At 39.3% G+C, this 15,224-nt stretch overlaps 1 protein-coding gene across 2 annotated transcripts in view; it reads left to right on the top strand.

Moving 5' to 3' along the window:
- The first annotated feature begins 2,937 nt into the window (after window positions 1-2,937).
- The window catches only part of dysf (dysferlin, limb girdle muscular dystrophy 2B (autosomal recessive)), a 92,579-nt gene continuing 80,292 nt past the window's right edge, over window positions 2,938-15,224 (top strand). For both annotated transcript variants that reach the window (XM_066680369.1, XM_066680370.1), the window contains exons 1-3: window positions 2,938-3,153; window positions 13,730-13,785; window positions 14,046-14,137. In XM_066680369.1, the coding sequence (XP_066536466.1) occupies window positions 3,060-3,153; window positions 13,730-13,785; window positions 14,046-14,137 (242 nt within the window). In that variant the 5' untranslated portion in view covers window positions 2,938-3,059. The remainder of the gene's footprint in view (window positions 3,154-13,729; window positions 13,786-14,045; window positions 14,138-15,224) is intronic.

The following is a 15,224-nucleotide window of genomic DNA, read 5'->3' as shown; positions in this document are numbered from 1 at the left end:
CTGTCAGAGAAAACACTCCTTGCATTTAGAAATGTGTGGTAGATGGATTATTATGATTATAAAGATGGAACGTTGATGGCAAATGTATTTCTATAGCCCAGAGCTTATATTTTCCATCACATATTTGTAGCTCATCTATAAGTATATCAGAACAGAGGTTAAAGGGAACGTCTATGATTGTGGGGGAAATGCAGTTCTATGCTCTCAATTTTAAGGTGGAATGGTGTGTTTGAGGAGAAAAAACAACAATTGTCCATACATGGAAGAAGTTGAACTTGTCTGTAAGTTTTTATTCAATATTTGATTTACAACAGAAACACCTCCAGAGCCACTGCATTATGTTATAGTTAAATAAATTGTTTTTAATATTGTTCTAAGTTTGTAGTATTGACATATGCAAATAGTGACGCTGTAAGGTCTCCAGTCTTTGCACAATCAAAGCCTGTGAGTAAAATCCATTGTCTGCACGTGTGAGAGGGTGTCTTTAATCTTTTAAGGGATTTTTTAAAGCATTTTGTTTGCTTATAAGGTAGATATAAGATGTAATTTAGATTAACAGTTGTGTTAGATATCATCGCTGTAGGGTGGCACGGTGGCGCTGTCCAATTAAAAACGTGTAACTTTACAGGAGAAGGAAACTTTCAACTGAAGTGAATGTATAAACGATTAAATTCCTGGAAAGTAATTCTGGAGCATTTCTATTGATTCATCATGACATTTTCACATGCAGTGAAGGACAGTTGCTGTGTTCAAATGATAGAATTATCTAAAAATTGACAAAAATGGACAGTGATGATATACACATTCATTCATTATCAGGGCAACACCCACATTCTCACACACCTACAGACACTTTAGAGTCACCAATACACCTACTAACGTGTGTTTTTGGACCGTGGGAGGAAACCCAAAGGAAACCCACGCAGACACGGGGAGAACACACCAACTCCTCACAGACAGTCACCCGGAGCAGGACTTGAACCCACAAGTTCCAGGTCCCTGGAGTTATGTGACTGCGACACTACCTGCTGTGCCACCGTGCCGCCTATGATGTGTCGCAGTCACACAACTCCAGGTTGTGGGTTCGATACCCGCTCCGGGTGACTGTCTGTGAGGAGTGTGGTGTGTTCTCCCCGTGTCTGCGTGGGTTTCCTCCAGGTGCTCCGGTTTCCTCCCACAGTCCAAAAAACACATGTTGGTAGGTGCATTGGCAACTCAAAAAAAGTGTCTGTAGGTGTGAGTGAATGTGTGAGTGTGTGTGTGTGTTTTGCCCTGTGGAGTGGCACCCCCCCAGGGTGTATTCCTGCCTTGCGCCCAATGATTCCAGGTAGGCTCTGGACCCACCGTGACCCTGAACTGGATAAGCGCTTACAGATAATGAATGAATGAATGGTAAAGATGCCAGAATGGATCTCCTACACCATTTAAGGTGGAACAGGAAATTCAAATAAGAAACTAGAAAGCAACTGCTGTTCAGTTTATTTGGAATCTATAACAGGAAGGCAGAATGTTTGGGAGATTATTTGTGATTTTGTAGCCATTTCAGGTTTAATCTGCAAGCAGGTTTCAATTTTAGGGATATTCTTTTGTCATTTTAGTAGTTTCATGGACATAGCTAACAAAAGATTTTACAATTATTATGCACAATAGATTTCTCTGGTTCAAATGATGACTTTTTTGACAGTTAATTCAAAAGAGAGATCAGTGTTTTTGGTTTATAAAGCTTTATTATTTATTATTATTAAATAAATGTAAAAAATATAAATAGTATTTTATAGATTGCATTTATGGGTCTAAGACTTCATAATAGACTCAGTCTAATTTCAGATGTGACGGTGCTGTTCTTTTGTAGCAGCAGGTGGTGCTCCTTGTCTGAATAAAGCCATATTCTAAAGAAGACTCAGGCTCTTTAATGACAGGTTTGTTAATGGTCGGCTCTGGCACATAACACACAACCTCCATTAACCTCATTCAGTTAAACATGCTGTGAATAAGATTAATGTTTTCTCATTTCATGTTGTAGTTGTGTAAAAGGATCATTGAAACAACTTTTTTATTTTGCACATTCTCCATATTTATTTGAGCCAGTTTTCAACTACATTTTTACTGTAGCCCCCTTCAGTGTGTGTTCCTGCCTTGCATTCAGTGATTCTGGGTAGGCACCAGACCCACTGCAACCCTGAACTGGATAAGTGGTTACAGACAATGAATTAATGAATGAATTACTTAGGACTGTATACTCTAAAGGTTAAGAGTTACAAAACAGTACTCTTTTAACATCAATTGCCTTATAGGCTGACTCAATTTAACTGAAGGGAAATACGTAGAATCAGCAGCATTTCCATGACATTTTGTACTATAGCATCTCTGATTGGTTCATTTTTACAAACCCAGAGAGGCATGTTAACTGTGATACATCACTTTTCCTTTCAATTATTACCCATCATCTTTGCTTGTAGTGACTGAGCATTGGGTGGATGCTCCTTTTGTAACTAATGATGAGACCCCTATCTGTTACGGCTTAAAAGATGGTAACTTGAATATTCTGTAATTGTTCACTCTTGCTTTGACTTTGTTCAGCCAAAATATTAAATATCAGATAAATAATGTTTCAAGAAAATGAACAAATCACAGACACATGTTTTTACAGCATTTTAAAATATGTCCTAAGTTTTGGGGTGTTTGTAATTGAATTAAACACTGTACACTCTATAAGAAAATAAGAGAGAGGGAAGGCAATAGTGGACAAGGCAGCAGGAAATGTTTAGACTTCCTCTGGGCTGGGTTAGTGGACTTGTGGGGGGGTTGGTCCAGAATGTGTTAGTCTTGGTAACAAAGCATTTGTCTCTGTAACTTCTCTCATGAGACATCTCTGTTTGTGTGAGAGGCACTGGATACTGTCTTGTTTCTGGAGTTTTCAAAGGATTTACATTTACTGAGAGGAACGCACTGCAAGCCTACTCCCACACCTCACTGTGGCTGGACGCTCTGCTCGCTTGTGATGTGTGGAAGTCTTGTTTTTGTTTTGGAGAGTTGAAAAGTGTGGTTATAGTGGCAGCATGTTGAGGTGTATGCTCCAGAGAGCCACTCATGTGAAGAATGTGGAGAAAGGAGAGCGCCAGAGTGACCCGTTGGCCAGCATCACGTTCAGAGGTAACACACTTGTAGGAGAACATTCAGCTGATGTTAATGTTACCATGAATGTTACCATGGGCATACTACAATGCACACTGCCAGAATAAAAGCTTAACCGTGCGGCTGAATGATTAATCATGATCAGAATTGCAGTTTGAAGGAGAACGGTTTTCTAATGAGGATTTTCTTTATTCATAATGATTTATTAAAATAAAGAATATAAAATACAACAACTCACAAATGATAATTTGGAAGTCTGGACGACTGAAAAAGGTGGAGGGTCTTATTTTCTTGTTAAACATCAAATTAAAATTGCAATCACAATATCCGTCAGATTTCCCCCCTTAAATCATTCAGCTGTGTTTTTTTTAAATTCCAGCTGTGTGCCTTAAATTTGTTTAAATGATACACTGTCCTCATGTACCCAGGGGGAAGGGGAAGATATTTCTCTCTAAATAAAGCCACTTAGTGTGTATTAGAAAGGCATTATATAAATGAAATGTATTATTACTATTATTTATGACATTACGAAGTATAATTGTACCGGAATATGCTACACATGTAACTTCATTAAAGGTTCTGAATTTGTTTGATCACATTTCCATGAGCGGTACAAACATAACAGTTCAGAACCTTTATTTCTGAGAGTCTAGCATCACATAATGAAAGTCTTTGGTGCTGCGTTTCGAAAGCCTAGTGTTTATTTTAAGTGATGGTCATTTTGCTGAGGTCAGAATGAGTGCTGTGTGCACTGTGAATAGTAATTAAACATGTTACGATCTGAATTTCTGACACCAATCTTTTCAAGTGTCAAGAGCAGAGTTGGAACTTGTCCAACTACAGATCAATCAAGTTCCATATCAATCAATGATAAACCTTATAAATGAAAGCTGGATGGAGAGATAACACTGGATATGTGAATATTCATGTTTAATCAGTGGGAGTGATGGGCAAAGATTCATGCAGATTTTCAACTTGACATATGAACTGCAGTCTATATGCTTCAGATGTTACAGTCTGTGCTTCAAGAACTTTTTATTATTGTTAATGAATCCTAGACGAATGCTGAGAACATATCTTGGGGGCAAAGATAAGTTAAGAAGATAAAATAGAATGGAAAACAAGCAAAATTTAAAAATAGGCCTGGGTTCCTGTGTGAGTTTGAAGAATCTACTTTAAAGTTTTAAGCAGTGGTTCTCAGTCTGGTCCTCAGGGCCTCTGTGGCCTACATTTTTGCACTGTCCTCGACGTGTATTAAAAAAAAAAGTGGACTATGTGCCTGTCCCTGAGGAATGGTGTCTATAGAAAATACACATAAAGTTTCACTTCAAGATAAAAAAAATTGGGAAACTTTAAAGTGTGTGTTGTCATTAATAAACGTGGAGCAGTACATGAGAAAATATGAGATTTGACTTTTGTTGTAAGTAAAACTGGTCATTTGCCTGTTTGTGAACCAGTAAGAGAGCAGTCATTATGAGCTCTGGTTGTGGGATCTAGGCTGGTTCTCAATAACAAGAACTTGAAGAATGGGCTCGTGGTCTATGGAAGAATGCTCATAAGAAGAAAGTTAATGAGAATTAATCTTGCAAAAGCAAATTCACAAAGCTTGCATTGAGTAATGGGACATTCAGTGGGTTCTTGTTGGCAAGTCATGAACTAATGTATGCTTGTTATATTGGAGCAGATCTATAAAAACACCCGGGTACTTTGACCGTTCCTTGGGTTTGTTTTGTTGAATATTGGAATGCAATTTTGGAATTGGAAGATGACGTCAAGCAAGAACACAAGAACGAAAGGAAACACGAGAACGCATATTGAGAAACATCCGTACCTTCCTGTAGACTCTAATTCCACCCATTTTATGCTACAGCTCCTCCAACTAATAATAATTCTCATGGTTCTTGAGAGCCTGAACCAGAAGCAGATTGGAACTGTGCTCTGCAGAAAAGCTGATCTCCTTGAGGAGAGTTGGTGAACACGAAGAGAAATATGACAAGATATTCTAAGATTATCCAGCCAAAGACTGGAACGTCTCTTTGTGGAATGAATGAATAAGGCAGACTTTAGATATCCACTTTTAGACTGCTCTACACGATGACTGGCAGTTCCTTTCATTGTCTTCTTTTTCCTGTTCCTACAAATTGACGCATAAGAACATGTGTGTTTGAGTGTGGGACAGGGAGCTACCATGGCAACGTCCACGCATTTCACATTTTTGGTTGTTTACATGGTGGAATTATGGACATCCATTTTCTTTTCTTACACGGTACCTCTCTAACGAACAGCTCAGACCCTGTAGTTTGTTTTGTTATATATATTTAATTTCTATTATGAGCCACCGAAGGACAGCCCGATCTGTATCCCTAGGACACTTGACTCTGAATTGCATCATTTTTGAAAGCTCCTGTGGGATAATTTTATTTTGGCATTGAATAGGCAGAACGTCATTCGGCAAATTAATATTAAGCTGTATTATTGTCATAATATCTCAGCTTTCAACTTTAATAACAGGTAGTGCTGACACTCTAAATGTCCATCACTTGTGGTTCAACCCCCACTTGTAATTCCTGGGTCTCTGTGGCTAATTGTGTGAAACTGTCCACAGGTCTTGTGTGAGTGACTGCTTGAGTATTTGATGCCCTGCTATGGGCTGGTGCCTTGTCAAGGGTAGGTTCCTTATTTAAAAAAATATGCCCCGCATTCTTCAGTTACATTCGGCTATGCAAAGGATTTATGGCTCTTGCTAACAGAGAGCTTTTTTTTTTAACAGAGAACAACCTGTGTGGGGCTCTGTGTGAGCGGTTCAGTGTGTGTCGTGGGTAACGACCTTAAAACCATCCATCCATTATCTGTAACCGCTTATCCAATTTAGGGTTGCGGGGGGTCCAGAGCCTACCTGGAATCATTGGGCGCAAGGCGGGAATACACCCTGCAGGGGACGCCAGTCCTTCACAGACACACACACACACACATTCACTCACACCTACGGACACTTTCGAGTCGCCAATCCACCTGCAACGTGTGTTTTTGGACTGTGGGAGGAAACCCACGCGGACAACACACCAACTCCTCACAGACAGTCACCCGGAGCTGGAATCGAACCCACAACCTCCAGGCCCCTGGAGCTGTGTGACTGCGACACTACCTGCTGCACCACCGTGCCGCCCGACCTTAAATCCGTAGTCTTAAAACTGTTAAAACAGTGCTGGACTGAGTTAAACCTGTGCTGGACTCAACCACGGCTTGGTGCACTCTGAGTTGTGGAAATCCTGTTTTCTAAAGCAGGATTTCTAGTTTAGCCAGATAAGCTAGGCCTCAAGTCAAAGGAAAAGAACAGAGCACAACTTAAACTACCTGGCTAACTCTGGCAGAGGGTTTTTTGCCAAATTAATTCCACCTGAACTTATGTAATTAGTGCACTATTCAAAGTGGAACTGAATCTTACAAAAAAGAAACTCACTGAGTTTGAAATGTAGCAGCTAGTGTTTGGAAGCTGTTAACTAGCGAAATTATTGGATATATATAAAACACTAAATTTAATCCCTGGGCATCAGTTACAAAAGCTAACCTGGGGTGCCAGAATGATTTTATAATTGTTATATGTAATGTGTTTACCTATATCACATTTAAACCAGTGTTTACAGATGCTCAGATGAAGCCTAGCTTAAAAATCCAGGTGAAGCCTCAGCTGTAGCCTGTTAGAAATGTTACAGCTGAGACTTAGACTGTTACCAGATGACAAAAATGTAAGTATTTTTGCTGCTGTTTTCTGTAGCCAGTTGGTTTGGAGGGTTTTTTTTTGTTTTAGTTTGCTTAATTTTACTCATGAAACTGTAGCTACAAAAGACTGCAGTAATAAGTCCCATGATGGAGAAGGTAAAAAGTTAACCATGGGCAAGACATGATAAATCCTTTCCTAAACACTGCTTCATCCATAAAGTTATAAGATGATAAGATATGAAATTATTATACAAAATTATACCATAAAAAAGAATTTGACTTTAGTGTTGTTACAAATCTGTGGTTTCATGAAGAAGACACGCTGAGACTTTTCCCCCTCAATTATATATTTGTGCTGAATAATTGTTCTGGTTTAGGGCAATGTCAAGGACTATGTGGTGTGTTCTCCCCGTGTCTGTTTGGGTTTACTCTGTGTCCTAAAACACATGTTGGTAGGTGGATTGTCCAAACTACAATGTTCATATGTGTAAGTGTGTGTTGCCCTGTGGTGACCTGACGTCCAGTTCAGCGTGTGTCCCTGCCTTGTGCCCAATTCCTGATAGGCTCCAAACACACCACAACCCTGACTTGGATAAGCTGAGGGGTTACAGACAATGAATGAATGTAAGTGAAGGATGCTGTACTAAGCACAAGGGTCTTTACAGACAGTGTACCTGTGTTGTTAAGACTGTTATTGTAGAATTTTGGGTGGAATATAAACAAATCCTGCACCCAGCCATGTACTTCAGGGTATTTATGTATATGACATGAGGTGAGAATGCATGTTTTATATTTATGTTAATAGTTTGTGAACTGTTTATGTATTTAGGCTCTTATACCAATATGATTGTTTGTAATCTGCAATTATGAAGTTGGAGGCAGCATTGCAGGTTCAGCAATGTTAAAAGATGACTGTTTATCCAAAGAACAGTCCCTGGTATCCTTGCCCAGTTTGCTGTGGTATGAAACTCACTCACCTTGCTTATTCTTTTCCAGTTTTTTGCGGTCACTTCCTCCTGAGTACCAGAAAAAGTATTTTGTTCACCACTTTCACTGTGACAATACCTAGAAAATGGCACATTGGTGACACAATGGGCAAAAATCACACATGTCCGATGAGGACAGATCGTGCTAAAAGTAAGCTCTTCACGTGGTTTAAACTACAAATGTTTCAAAAGTGAAAGAGACTTATGCATTTATCTGAAATATAGACCATAGATATTCAATTCTCATTGCATTCCTTCTGTGATTCACGTGTTTGTCCACACTAACACAATTTTCATAATAGGGGGAAAAAAAGACAGCACCCTGCCTTTTGGGAACCTAATCAGTGCATGCCAGTCAAGTTGTTCCACACCAGCTTCACTCAGCCATGCCTTTATGGTCCCTGCATTTTTGCACTGGGGTAATTTATTGCCTGAACAGAAAAGGCCACTTCCCAAACTGTTCCCACAATGCTGAAAACATAAAATTGTCCAAAATGTCTTGGTATGTTGAAGAATTAAGTTTTTTTTTCCACTGGAACAAAGGGGCTTAGGCCAACCCCTGAGGAACATCCCCATAGCAATAATTCTCCTCACCACACTACAGCTGGCAGAGAGCTGTCAGGCAAGTAAAGTTCTCCTTGTATTCACCAAAACTCCTCCATCAGACTGACAGATAGAGAAGTGTGATTTGTCACTCCACAGAACACACTCCGGTGTGTCCAGTGGTGATGAGATTCCTTGTTTGGCCAAGGAAACCAAGCTCCTGGTGCACATTTTTGTGATGGTGGTGCAGCAGGTAGTGTCGCAGTCACACAGCTCCAGGGACCTGGAGGTTGTGGGTTCAAGTCTTGCTCCAGGTGAGTCTCTGAGGAGTTTGGTGTGTTCTCCCAGTGTCCGCGTGGGTTTCCTCCGGGTGCTCCAGTTTCCTCCCACTGTCCAAAAACACACGTTGCTAGGGGGATTGGCGACCCAAAGTGTCCATAGGTGTGACTGTGTGAGTGAATGTGTGTGTGTGTGTGTTGCCCTGTGAAGGACTGGCGCCCCCTCCAGGGTGTATTCCCGCCTTGTGCCCTCTGATTCCAGGTAGGCTCTGGACCCACTGCAACCCTGAACTGGATAAGCGCTTACAGATAATGAATGAATGTACCATTCTTCACAAATGAATCTATTTAGATTTTTTTTTTCTGGAAGAGTAGTACTTTCCGCTTTAGCATTCTACTAAGATGTCCTACAGATTTTAGGTCAGTTTTGGGAATGGTGCTTACATGTTGAACAGGAGTGTAGTCAGTTTTGTGGCACTTTTCAAGATATCATTTTTTGTGAAGAAATTTTAAGTATTTCAGTTAGTTAGTGTTTACCAGTTCATTTCATGGGGTAAAGATCAGCCAATTCACTTTATAAAGACAGACTCTCAATTCTTGAATCAAGCTTTGAAACATCAGGCCATCATTTGTAGCTGTAAAAGGCATGCCAAGCAGGATCTATGATTAATGTGTGATGTAAATGTTTATGTAGATATTTAGCTTGATATGCAACTTTGTCATTGAACAGGGAATCAGTGAATTGGACACAGTATCAAATCAAATCAAATCAAATCAACTTTATTTGTATAGCGCCTTTTACAACTGATGTTGTCACAAAGCAGCTTCACAGTTTCAGAACATTAAAATCAAAGCCCAATGCGAGCAAGCTGAAGGCGACAGTGGCAAGGAAAAACTCCCTCGAGGCTGGAGGAAGAAACCTTGGGAGGAACCAAGACTCACAAAGGGGACCCATCCTCCTCTGATCAAACTATAGATAGTATCAGTGAAAGAGGGCAACAAAAAAGGTGTGTATCAGCTAGAAAGTGCAAAATAAGATGTGCAAGATTCAGTTTCACAGAGTGAAGTTAAAATGGTGCAAATATGATTACTTAATGTAATCAGATTAAATATATATAAATATACCTAATCAGTAGGAGATCTAATTATGATACTAATAACAGTAGAATTGCAAGACAAGGAGCAAAGTATACATGAAATGGAAGCAGGAAAGTCATATTCACTTAGCATCTTGGGAGTAGTTGAGGGTTTGGTGCCATGTTTAAGGGGATCTCAGCCATGGACTGAGGGACGAGGACAGTGCTGTTCTTTCACTTCCCCGGTCATGGGGATCGACCAAGCGACCTTCCAATCCCAGACCCAGGTCTTTAACCCGTGGGCTGTAGGTGCCCCCTTCTGTTTTTATTTACATTTTGCACAGTATCCTAATTGGGTTTTTACACCAATAGATCTTACCTCAACTCACTCATGTTGTAAACATCAATGCAAACAAAAGGAATTCCAAGTTGTGTCTGTGAGGTTGTAACAGAGCGATATTAATGTTAAAGTAGGCAAGCATTTCCTCCCTCATGGAACTGAATACCTTCTCCATTTATAGACATCAGAGAGGCAAATTGTCCTGCACTGAGGGAGCTGTGAGTAAGCTCTGAGAGGGAGAGGAGGGGAAAGAAAAAGGTTTCTGAACTATGCTGAAAATGCTAACAGTGTTGAAACATACATGATATGTTTTGATTCAGCTGTTTGTTGCAAGTTTTTCATTTTCTTACTGTGCTAAGCTTTGATTGACAAGTGTGGTAAATGTGCTTTAATTTGAACCAATTCCCAAAACAAACAAATTCATTAAACTAAACTTTAAAAGGATTTGAAATAAAGGTACATCTCAATGAATTAGAATATCAACAAAAGATTAATTTATTTCAGTAATTCAATTCAAAAAGTGAAACTCATATATTATGCAGATTAATTACAAACAGAGTGAACTATTCCAAGTGTTTATTTCTTTTAATGTTGATGATTAAGGCTTACAGCCAATGAAAACCCAAATGTCTTTATCTCAGAAAATTAGAATATTATATAAGACCAAGTTAAAAAATGATTTTAATAGAGAAACGTTGGCCTACTGAAATGTATGTTCAGTATATGCACTCAGTACTTGGTCAGGGCTCCTTTGCATGAATTACTGCATCAGTGCGGCGTGACGTGGAAATGATCAGCAAGTGTCATTGCTGAGGTTTTGTGGAAGCCCAGGCTGCTTTGATAGCTCATCTGCATTGTTCGGTCTGGTGTCTCTCATCCTCCTCTTGACAATACAGGTCAGGCGAGTTTACTGGCCAATCAAGCAGTGATACTGTGGTTATTTAACCAGGTATTGGTACTTTTGGCAGTGTGTACAGGTGCCAAGTCCTGGTGGAAAGTGAAATCCATATCTCCATAAAGCTTGTGGGAAGCATGAAGTGCTCTAAAATTTCCTGGTAAAATTTCACGGCTGCGCTGACTTTGGACTTGATAGCAGACACCAGCAGATGACACGGCTCTGATATGATTTTGGAAACTTCACACTAGACTCAAGCAGCTTGGATTATGTGCCTCTCCACTCTTCCTCCAGTCTCTGGGACCTTGATTTCCAAATGAAATGCAAATTTTACCTACATCTGAAAACATGACTGAGCAACAGTCCAGTCCTTTTTCTCCTTGACCCAGGTGAGACGCTTCTGCCGTTATCTGTGGGTCATGAGTGGCTTGATACAAGGAATGCGAAAGGACAGTAGCCCATGTCCTGGATATGTCTGTGTGTGGTGGCTCTTGAAACACTCCAGCAGCAAATTTTTGAATATCCTTTTCTTGATAATCCGTTCAAGGCTGCAGTTGTCATTGTTGCTTTTGCACCATTTCTACCACATTTTTCCTTCCTCTCAACTTTCCATTAATATGCTTAGATACAGCAGGAGTGTGTCAATGACTGCCTTCTGCACATCTGTCTTCCCTGTGATTGTGTAGCCTACTGAACCAGACTAAGGGACCATTTTAAAGGCTTAGGAAACCTTTGCAGGTGTTTTGTGTTGATTGTTCTAATTTTCGGAGATAATGATTTGGGTTGTCATTGGCTGTAAACCGCAATCATCGACATGAATAAAAATAAACGCTTGAAATAGATCACTCAGTTTTTATTGCATATGTATAATGAGTTTCTCTTTTTGAATTGAATTACTGAAATAAATTAACTTTTTGATGATATTCTAATTTATTGTGATGCACCTGTACAAAGGTCAGTTTTCCTTGCTTTAAACTAAATGAGGCTATATCAAATATTCAGTTTCAAAACATAACATTTACCTCCAAGAATATATGTTCTTTATGTAAGTTAAGCTGCAAATCACCCCATTCTCAATTTACTTTGGTTGTGACATTATATAAATAACTCAATTACATATATTTGCCTATTATGTGTTATTTACCATCAATTATTAATGGTGAAATTAGATCCTGAGACGTCATGTAATGCCTGTATCCAAACATTTGTGTCAAGCAGATTTTTCTATGAATTTTTTAACATAAAATATTGCTAATGTGCATTTATTAATCTTTTTGTGTTTTTAAAAGATAAATGTTCAGTTCAGGCTGGTAGTTAAGTTGCATTGGCTGTCGTAGTCTACACTTTAGTAGCTGGTGTTGTTGCATAATAGTGTTCATGGTCAATATTAGACTTTTTTTTCATGTGCTGTCAAGGAACGCAATGCTTTTGTAAATGGCATTCATTTTGATACAGAGTGTCATAGAACTATATGGAATGTTTCAGCCTGCTGTCAATGTTGAGTGCTGTATAAATGAAGTGCAGTCAGAAAAGAGATCAATCTAAATATGTTTTATGGGCATAATAGCTAAAAACAGTCTGTTAAACTATAATGGATCAAGAGAGGTTGGAAAAGAGAATTAGTTTTTGTAGATACAATTTCCCAAACGTCACATGTGGACTGTAGTATTAGTCAATGAAAAATAAATAAAATAAAAAACTGAATATGCCTCCTTTAATTGTCACTATCTGACACAACTGAGCTCAACTTTTTCTATGTCTCATGCACATTTTCAAGCATTTCTTTTGCCCTTTTTGTGTTACACTGCCTGTTGTTGACTACTTATTAAGGAAATAGCTTGGGACTGTGGTATAATATTAGACATCAACTGGCTAGTGTTGATTAGCTTCCAGAAATGCCCGGTAATGAATGTCTGCCGGATAAGTTATTTTAATACCCCTTGCCATTAATGGTCCAAGCAGGAAGCATACAGCTCTTTCCTGGAGCATTTTATAGTTTGACATACTGTTGGAGACTGAGTGACATGAGAGTGTGTTCAAAACACATCTGAGTTTGGCAAGTTTACAAAGATGTTAGCTCTGCCATGGGCGGTGTTATGGGTTATGTAACTACTGTGGTTATTGTAATCAGAATGAAAAACAGATTTAATCAATGTTACATTTTCAGCAGTTAACCATGTGGGCTGGGCTGTGTGGCAGGCTTTTTTTACAGATCTTCAATGGACAGAGCATCTATTGTTTATTTTGCGGTCAGCTCGAAAGAAATCACCTCTAAAAGTGCATCGGGTAGTTTGTACCCACATTTCTGCATACAGTCCAGTTGAATATTGTAATGTTGATTTGGATTTCCAAACATGCCATGTATTTCATTTTGTCAGAGGGCACTTCAGCATAGCACCAATCTTAGATCTGTTTATAGAGTTACCAGAAACACCACTTCCTGTGTGGACAGGAAGTCAATACACAGCTTTCCTTCTCCTCCCTTTTAAAGAAATCTGTTTCCTTCTATTATATGTGGAACAATCTGACCCATCATGCTTTATTCCATGTTGTAGTAATGATGCCATAAACAGCTGCAGTGCTTTTTAAATATTTTGTTGTGATGCTGTAACAGGATCTTGCACCTACCCTTTGTGGTCTTTCATTTAAAAATGCTGGCCTAAATGACCCCTTTCAGATTTGTTTCTAAGACTTTTACCATGTCATTGTTACTGATATCTGCAGTGACACAATGCTCTGTCTATTGTTTTTTTCAGGGTCGAAGAAGAAAACCAAAGTCATCAAAAATAATGTCAACCCAGTCTGGAATGAGGTTGGTACTTTCACACTGTTGAATCTTTTGTATTTGGGACTTCACTGTAAGAAGGATTTAGCTAATCTTCAGCTAATCTTGGTCTTCAGATAGAGAACTGTAATTAGAGATATTTGTAATCAGTTGTTAGATATCATTTGGCTTAGTTGTAACTGTTATCTTAATGGTGTTGAAGAGATGTTTTTGAAATATCATACCACACATGGAACAGCCATCTCATTCACCACCCTCTTGTGTTATTTTCTCTTATCTTTTCACAGGGCTTTGAATGGGACTTGAAAGGAGTGCCTTTAGACTCTTCATCAGAGCTGCATGTGGTCGTTAAGGACCATGAAAAAATGGGAAGGAACAGGTGCGTGTGTGTGTGTGTGTGGGGGGGGTCTCATTGTGCAGGGGAACTCCTCATATAGATACTGACATAATTGTATACCCATCACTCACAGAAAGAATCAGTTTCTTAACATACTTCAGCAGTTAGCTTCCATCAGCCTTGCACTCGTTTCTTTATCTACATTTTTTTCAAAATGCACCTCATCCATGATAACAATTTCAAACTTACTCTTCCCAATCTGCAACATGATCAAACAATTACTTTGAAGTTATTTTAAATTGGGGCGGCACGATGGCACAGCAGGTAGCGTCACACAGCTCCAGGGACCTGGAGGTTGTGGGTTCAATTCCCGCTCCGGGTGACTGTCTGTGAGGAGTTTGGTGTGTTCTCCTGTATCCGCCTGGGTTTCTTCTGGGTGCTCCGGTTTCCTCCCACAGTCCAAAAACACACGTTGGTAGGTGGATTGGCGACTCAAAAGTGGGTGTGGGTGAACTGGATAAGTGGAAACAGACAATGAATGAATGAATGATTTTAAATTGTAAAGCATATATAATTGAATGTAAACATGTCATTTAATGTTAGGTGCTAAAGGGTTGGCTGGCATGCGTGGAGAACATTAACTTGTTTTAGAAATTACAGTTGGGAATAACTAAATAACATTTTTGCACTGAGCACCTTATTTCTGGTGCTAGGAAATGCCATTGAAGGCATTTCTAAAAAAAGCTTCTACTGAAGGGTCCTTTATGGATATGCTTTTCTGTTTCTTTATGGCTTGGTCAGAGATTGGTCAGTCAGTCAGATGGACTTATAACTTAGGTCTGTTTGATGTAAAGATGAGCATTCATTGGTTTTTCTGACCTTTGGAACATTCCCTTGGTCCTTCTTCTGTCTGACTCCTTAAGGAAAAGCATTCACTTCAGCACATTGCAAAACTGGAGCACAGGGGAATGTGTGGAATGAGCAGTGGCGCTGGTAGGAAGTGTGGCAAATGGTGAAAAACAACATCTGAGTTGGCTACACTTTAAACTTTCTGAATATTTCCAAAGGTTGTTCTGGACCACTCTGTCATTCTCCTGACTTGTGCATTGATTTAGATGGCTTCCTTGCC

Source organism: Hoplias malabaricus, chromosome 9 (assembly GCF_029633855.1).
Source record: "Hoplias malabaricus isolate fHopMal1 chromosome 9, fHopMal1.hap1, whole genome shotgun sequence".
Classification (NCBI taxonomy): domain Eukaryota; kingdom Metazoa; phylum Chordata; class Actinopteri; order Characiformes; family Erythrinidae; genus Hoplias; species Hoplias malabaricus.
The sequence above is the reverse complement of the archived record's forward strand: the minus strand, read 5'-3'. Positions and strand labels throughout refer to the sequence as shown.